This window comes from Bison bison, unplaced genomic scaffold (assembly GCF_000754665.1).
Source record: "Bison bison bison isolate TAMUID 2011002044 unplaced genomic scaffold, Bison_UMD1.0 scf7180017864386, whole genome shotgun sequence".
Classification (NCBI taxonomy): Eukaryota; Metazoa; Chordata; class Mammalia; order Artiodactyla; family Bovidae; genus Bison; species Bison bison.
Window position 1 is genome coordinate 476,752 of NW_011494958.1, and position 8,497 is coordinate 485,248.

An 8,497-nucleotide genomic window follows, 5' to 3' on the forward strand; every position below is an offset into this window, starting at 1 on the left:
AAAATATTGACATTAATTTCCTAATCACAAAATACATAAGGTAGCATTTCAACAATGTGAGTAATGTTCACTTGCATGAAAATTAGTCACGTTTTTTCCCTTTACTTGTAGTCGCTTCCACTATATGGCACCAAAGAACATCACAGAAGTTTCAGAATTTCTTCTTCTCGGATTCTCAGAGGAACAAGAACTACAGCCCCTCGTATTTGGACTTTTCCTCTCCATGTACCTGGTCACTGTGTTTGGAAACCTGCTCATCATCCTGGCTGTCTCAGACCCCTGCGTCCACACCCCCATGTACTTCTTCCTCTCCAACCTGTCCTTTGTAGACATCTGCTTCACCTCCACCACCATCCCAAAGATGCTGTGGAACATCCAGACACAGAACAAAGTTATCACCTATGAAGGCTGCATCACCCAGATGTTTTTTTTTACACTGTTTGCAGGGTTGGATGACTTCCTCCTGACGGTAATGGCCTATGACCGCTTTGTGGCCATCTGCCACCCCCTACACTACACAGTCATCATGAATCCCCAAATCTGTGGAATTCTGGTTCTGGTTAGCTGGGCCATCAGTGTCCTTCATTCCTTGTTACAAACCTTAATGGTGTTGAGACTGTCCTTCTGTGGAGAACTAGAAATCCCTCACTATTTCTGTGAACTCAATCAGATGGTCCAACTTGCCTGTTCTGACAACTTTCTTAATGACATGGTGATGTATTTTGCAGCTGGGCTGCTGGCTGGTGGTCCCCTGTCTGGGATACTTTACTCTTACTCTAAGATAGTTTCCTCCATATATGGAATCTCGTCAGCTCAGGGAAAGCTTAAAGCCTTTTCTACCTGTGTATCTCACCTCTCAGTTGTCTCCTTATTTTATTGTACGAGCTTAGGAGTGTACCTTAGCTCTTCAGCTACCCAGAGCTCACACTCAAGTGAAATTGCCTCGGTAATGTACACTGTGGTCACACCAATGCTTAACCCTTTCATCTACAGTCTGAGGAACAAAGACATAAAGAGGGTTATGCAAGCATTCTTTAGAAAGGCAGCTCTAAATAGGCCATTTGTCTTTAGCTGAAGAAGGCCACCTGATTGAAGGGTTCAAAACCCAGAGCCAGAAATTGCAGATCTTTTTTCAGATTCTTTGATTACATTGGAGAAGTAGGACATGCTTCTTGTATTTATTTCCTAGAAGTTAAATTTCTTTGAACTCCTCCATATAACTTAATTTCACTCACTTGATTAAGATTTGTGATCTCTCTCATTTTCAAGAGTTTTTCCATGTTAAGGTTTTCCCACTCTCTCAAATTTATTCTCAACATTGGATCTAAACAATTTGGGGAATTTCCATTATCGTGTGATTAGATATATTCCTTGATACAAATATATTATGTCATGTGTGCAGGCATACTCAGTCTCTCAGTTGTGTCTGAGTCTTTGCTATTCCACAGACTGTATGTAGCCCACCATGCTCCTCTGTCCATGGAATATTCCATGCAAGAATACTGGAGTGAGTTGCCTTTCTTACTGCATAGGTCATGTATATGTGGAATCTTTTTGAGAAGTCAAAATCATGCAAATCAGTTCAGTTCAGTTCAGTTCAGTCCCTCAGTCCTGTCCGACTCTGTGACCCCATGAACCGCCACATGCCAGGCCTCACTGTCCATCACCAACTCCCGGAGTCTACCCATGCCCATGTCCATTGAGTTGATGATGCCATCCAACCATCTCATCCTCTGTCGTCCCCTTCTCCTGCCCTCAATCTTTCCCAGCATCAGGGTCTTTTCAAATGAGTCAGTTTTTCGCATCAGGTGGCCAAAATATTGGAGCTTCAGCTTCAACATCAGTCCTTCCAATGAACACCCAGGACTGATCTCTTTTAGGATGGACTGGTTGGATCTCCTTGCAGTACAAGCGACTCTCAAGAGTCTTCTCCAATACCACAGTTCAAAAGCATCATATTTTTGGTGCTCAGCTTTCTTTATAGTCCAACTTTCACATCCATACATGACCACTGGAAAAAACCATAGTCTTGACTAGACGGACCTTTGTTGACAAAGTAATGTCTCTGCTTTTTAATATGCTGTCTAGGTTGGTCATAACTTTCCTTCCAAGGAGTAAGCATCTTTAAATTTCATGGCTGCAATCACCATCTGCAGTGATTTTGGAGCCCCGAAAAATAAAGTCAGCCGCTGTTTCCACTGTTTCCCCATCTATTTGCCAAATTTTGCAAATAGAGAGTAGAATAGTGGTTGCCAGGAACCCAGGCTTTTGGAGAGATGTTGATCAAAAGGTACAAACTTCCAGTTAAAAATGAAGATGCCTTGAGGAGCTAAGAGAGCATGATGACAACAGTTAATGATTCTCTATTATATCTTTGAAAGTTGCTAAGAGAGTAATTCTTCAATGTTCCACCACAAGAAAAAAATGGTAATTTTTTTTCAGGTAATGTTAACTAAATTTATCATGGTAACTATTTTAGAATACATAAATATATCAGATCATTCCATTGTTGGCTGAAAACAGCATCTCAAGTAACCCTGAGCAGAGAGCTCAAAGGATACAAGGGTAGGTACCAGATCATGCCGAAGTTTTGCAACAAGGGGCAGATAGTCTGAACGTCAAAAGATTTTTTGTAAATTAAAGAAAACTAAATACCCCACGTTAAGGACAAAAATTAGTCGTGAAATATCTTCCAAATATTAGTCAAATTCCAGACCAAGAGGAGGAACTGAGGAATGGAATATTTCCTGCCATATCAGTAAACAACAGATGTCAATAATCAGTCATTTCAGCCACCACAGAAGGTGAGCTGGTGAGCCCTGAGGGAACTCAAGAAGGAAAGATTATCTGCCATCTAGCAGTCATCAAATTGCTGCCACTCCCTATGATGAGCCCCAAGGAAGCTCAGGATGTGAAAAACACAGAATGAAAGTGAAAGTGTTAGTCACTCAGTTGTGTCTCTTTGAGACCCCATGCACTGTAGCCCACCAGGCTCCTCTGTCCATGAATTCTCCAGGCAAGAATACTGGAGTGGGTAGCCAGTCCCTTCTCCAGTGGATCATCCCAACCCAGGGATCAAACTCAGGTGTCCCTCATTGCAGCGATTCTTTACCATCTGAGCCACCAGGGAACCCCAGATAGGTGAGGTGCATATCAAAGGAATAAAGTCTCATGCTTTGTCAGAATGGATGTCTCCTCAGACAATTCACTTCTGAGTGTTAGACAAAAGCCCACTCTCAGGCCCCAGAGGGGTCCCCCTTCCTGCAACAGATTACTCCTGGAGGCTCCAGGGAAGAATCCATTTCCTGTCCTACTCCAATTCCTAGAGAATACTTGCATTCCTTGACTATCGCCGCATCACCAAAGTTAGCAGCAGTTAAGATTTTCAAATATCTCTATGAGTTCAATTCTTCTGCCTCTCTCATCCATGTTTAGAGGATCACTGATTAATAATCATGGCTGCTCCTGCTGCTACTAAGTCGCTTCAGTCATGTCTGACTCTGTGCGACCCCATAGACAGCAGCCCACCAGGCTCCCCCGTCCCTGGGATTCTCCAGGCAAGAACACTGGAGTGGGTTGCCATTTCCTTCTCCAATGCATGAAAGTGAAAAGTGGAAGTGAAGTCATTGAGTCGTGTCCAACTCTGTGTGACCCCATGGACTGCAGCCTACCAGGCTCCTCCATCCACGGGATTTTCCAGGCAAGAGTACTGGAGTGGGGTGCCATTGCCTTCTCCGATAATCATGGCTAATTGTCTTAAAATGACTTATTAGGAACTTTATTCAACTAACCACCTTAATTTAAACATTCCTGCTATGTAAAATAACATATTCAAAGATTATAGGGATAAGAACGTGAACATCTTTGGGAAGCCCTTATTCTGCCCACTACACCAACTTTTCCAGAAGTGCATTATTTGGGGTGATTCAAGGGCCCTTTTTTTGCCTTTTCATACTGTTCATGGGGTTCTTGCAGCAAAAAATATTGAAGTGGGTTGCCATTCCCTCCTCCAATGGACCATGTTTTGTCAGAACTCTGTACTATAACCTGCCTGTCTGGGTGGCCCTGCATGGCATGGCTCATAGCTTCATTGAGTTACACAAGCCTACTTGCCATGATGAGGCTGTGATCCATGAATGGGACACAAACTGGATGCAGATTTTCACAGCCCCTGGAGTGAATGCACATGCTTTTCTTCAAAATTTCATACAAAGATGATTTGTGATAGAGAAAATGTAAAACTCTGTAGAAGACTCTAAAACATAACCACAGCCTTGTTTACTCAACAATGGTCAAAATCCAGTACCTGCATCATCAACACCATCCAGGAGTCTGTTGACTCACCAGGCAAGATCTGTTGATCAGAAAGTGCATTTGAACCTGCATCTGGGTGACTGGTATGAACACTAATGTGGGAAAGTGATGGTCTAGGTTAGGTTTAATCATTTTCTCACTGTTTTCCTTTTGGGCAGGATCATTATTTGTGTTGGCTGCTGATTGGGCATTATATTATAGATGTTTAGCAGCACCCCTGCAGACATGACCAAATATCATCCAGGGTAAAAGCATCTCTGACTGAGAACCACTGGCCCAGAGTTTGAAAGCTGGAAACAACTGGGGAATTCCAGAAAAGGTCTCATACCTTACTCAGATTATAACTGGCAGATCACTAATCCCTATGAAGCTCATTTCTGCAATGGAAAATGGAGTTCATAGAAGTACTATCCTTCCCTGGAGGCTCAGATGGTAAAGAATCTGCCTGCCTATGCAGGAGACCCAGGTTCAATCCCTGGGTTGAGAAGATCCCCTGAAGGAGGAAATGGCAGCCCACTCCAGTATTCTTGCCTGGAGAATTCCATAGACAGAGGAGCCTGGCAGGCTACAGTCCATGGGGTCATAAGAGTCAGACACGACTGAGTGGCTAGCACTTTACACTTACCACATAGAATGGGGTTTTCTAAAAATTAAGCTGTAGAAACCCCAAAAGGAGGTAAGATCTATGAGTTTCTTATAATTAAAAACATTTTCTAATGCAGAACTACCTGATTTAACTTTTGCACTTAACTTCTGCACTTAACTTTTGCTTTAAGTGCAAAATTGTTAACATTTTTTACAAAACTGTAATGAATTCAAGCAGTGTACTGCCCCAGGTTTTACATTAAAAGAATAAATTTATCCCACTGTTTGAAGGTGAGAATAGTAATTTTCTAGAGATATTAGGGGCTGGGACCCACCAGGAGTAAACGCTTTGATCATGGACCCAGTCAAGACAGAAACCTCGATCTTAGACTCTGGAGAAAATGTGAACTCAGAGTTGGGATAGGACCTTAAGTTTTACTCCCCCAGAAGGACAGGAAAGATCATGGAGAGAAGTAATAAATACTAAATCCATCTGACACTGTCACCTAGAAACAGAAAATGAAAAGAAAATATTCCTATCTGTCCAGACCAGTGTCCCACAGGGATATCAATTATTAGAGATGGTACTAACAGGTGGGAATTATACCTAATGAGCAGACATGCTGCTGCTGCTGCTGCTGCTAAGTCGCTTCAGTCATGTCTGACTCTGTGTGACCCCATAGACAGCAGCCCACCAGGCTCCCCCGCCCCTGGGATTCTCCAGGCAAGAACACTGGAGTGGATTGCCATTTCCTTCTCCAATGCATGAAAGTGAAAAGTGAAAGTGAAGTCGCTCAGTCGTGTCCGACTCTTAGCCACCCCATGGACTGCAGCCTACCAGGCTCCTCCACCCATGGGATTTTCCAGGCAAGAGTACTGGAGTGGGGTGCCATTGCCTTCTCCAATGAGCAGACATGGGGAGCTGTAAATATCTCCTCTGCTGCATCCCTCAGCCTGGGCAACCTTGGGATGGACAGGGCATAGCTGTTGCTTGCAGACTCATAATTCTGACTAGAAGACCAATGCTTGACTCCATCCCATTGTCTTGTCCGGAAACAGAGCCTCTGTCTCCATTATCAGTCATCCAAGAGCACCTGGGACATCTATGTTGCAAACTTCCCCTCAGAGACTCCACCCAGGTGAGTCCAAGAGTCCAGGAAATACTGAAGGAGAAGGTCAAATGGAATGGAGGCAAGAACATTTACCTGAGTTCACCTGAGCCAGTCTGAACTAACTCATAACCAAGATCACTGGGGTTGTTTGTTTACTTGGTTAATTAATGTTTTAACTTATAATGCAAAAAGAAATGTAAATATTGAATTATTGGTGGCACAGTGGTAGAGAACCCGCCTTCAGTGCAGGAGATGCAGGTTGGATCCCTGAGTCAGGAGGATTCCCTGGAGAAGGAAATGGCAACCCACTCCAGTATTCTTGCCTGGAGAATCCCATAGACAGAGGAGACTGGCAGGCTACAGCCCATGGGGTTGGAAAGAGTCAGACATGAATGAGTGACTGAGAAGTGCAAGGGTCAGTGTTGGCCATTAAATGATGGACATAAAGGCTCCATTAAGAGAGTGAGTTGGAGGTGTAAAGCTTCCAGTAAAAGTAGAAACAAAGTCCAAGGATTTTTGCTATTAACTGAAGTAAAGATACTGAGTATTAGCTGTGGAGGGTTGTACAGACACGTAAGGACTTTTATTTTTTAAGATGGAGCCAAGTGACTACAATGAGAGGGATCCAGACAAAGGAATACTGGCAAACATTTCCCTACAAAAGTAGTTCATGAGACATACCTTTCACAGTATCTCCTCCCTCCTAATATTCAAATTAAAGAGTATTTATTATGTAAAAATGGACATGCTAATGAGCTTACTTTGCAATTATTTCATTACCAGTGAGGCTGAATATATTTATATATTAATAAGAAAGTTAGTTGAAAATTGTCTGTTCAATTCCTTTGCTTTTGCATCATGAATTTGGCAGGATTCTTGCTTTTGATTGTATTCTTTCAAAGACTAAAATTTTTTTCATCTTTTTTGCTCTTTGCCTCTTAGTTGTTTTATGTATGTATACAAGTTTTGTGCAGAATGTCTGAGAGTTTATAAATTTTGTGTAGTAAAATCAATGTCAGTTATATTCTGTTCTTTTCATTGCTTTTTAATTTTTTTAACTTAAAGAATAGAGCAATCACTTACACATTCTTCACTGCTTTCACCAAAAATGAAAATGAGTGTTCTTCTGCATTGTGTTGTTGAGGTTGCGTTACTTGCTCAGTTGTGTCCAACGTTTTGCAATCCCATGGACTGTAGCCTGTCAGGTTCCTTTGTCCATGGAATTCTCCAGGCAAGAATACTGGAATGGGTTGCCATTCCCTTCTCCAGAGGATCTTCCCAGCCAGAGATTGAATCCAGGTCACCTGTAATGCAGACAGATTCTTCACCATCTGAGTCACGAGGGAGGGCTTGATGCTAATAAATCATACTTTATACATATTTGCAACTACTTTTCACATACCTTATTACTTGCTTTTGTTCTTTGTGATTAGACATTGCATTTTTATTTCTTAAAGTTGTACCATATTTCTAAAGCTTACATTATATTCAGCCACCATTTGGAAGGCATTTCTCTTTACATTTGACTAAAGTTCACCTCTATCTTCCATATGCATATTTGAATCTGTATGTTTCTGTGCAAGAGGAAATTGTAATTTAGATACTGCTTCCTCCCCACATTTTAAAAGACCTTCTGTGGTATTCTCTCATTTCCAAGTTTTTGGTAATCTAAAATTAGCCAGTGACCCAAGCTTATATAATTAAAACATGTTGCTGTTCAGTGGCTAAGTCATGTCTGACTCTTTGTGACCCCATGGACTGCAGAATGCCAGGCTTCACTATCAGTGTCTGCCAGAATTTGCTCAAACTCAGGTCTATTGAGTTGGTGATGCTATCTAACTATCTCATCCTCTGCCATCCCCTTCTCCTTTTGGCTTCAGTGCTTCCCAGTTTCAGAGTCTTTTCCAGTGAGTCACCTCTTTGCATCAGGTGACCAAAGTATTAGAGCTTTAGCTTCAGCATCAGTCCTTCCAATGAATATTCATGGTTGATTTCCCTATGGATTGGTGATTTGATCTCCTTGCATTCCAAGGGACTCTCAAGAGTCTTCTCTAGCACCATAATTTGAAAGCATCAATTTTCCAGCACTCAACCTTCTTTATGGACCAACTCTCACATTTGTACATGACTACTGGAAAAAAACATAGTTTTGACTGGACAGACCTTTGTCACAAAATGATGAGGAAAATATTAATAAAACATTTATTACTACACAAAAGATAGTTGTGTATATGTGTAAGTGTTTGTCGCTCATTGGTATCCAATTATTTGCCACCTCATGGACTGTAGCCACCAGGCTCCTCTGTCCGTGGGATTCTCCAGGCAAGAATACTGGAGTGGGTTGCATGCTCTCCTCCAGGGGATCTTCCCAACTCACGATAGAACCCAAGTCTCCTGCATTGGCAGGCAGAATCTTTATTGCTGGTGCCACCTGAGAAACCCAATACATATGTGTCTCTATTTGTATACATTTCTCTTTCAAATAA

The 8,497-nt window shown here is 42.1% G+C and overlaps 1 protein-coding gene across 1 annotated transcript; it reads left to right on the plus strand.

Annotated features, from left to right (window-relative positions):
- Positions 1 to 124: 124 nt before the first annotated feature.
- Positions 125 to 1,075, plus strand: LOC105001951 (olfactory receptor-like protein OLF4). Its single transcript, XM_010858391.1, has one exon. The coding sequence runs from the start codon at positions 125 to 127 to the stop codon at positions 1,073 to 1,075; it is 951 nt and encodes a 316-aa protein (XP_010856693.1).
- The last annotated feature ends 7,422 nt before the right edge of the window (positions 1,076 to 8,497 follow it).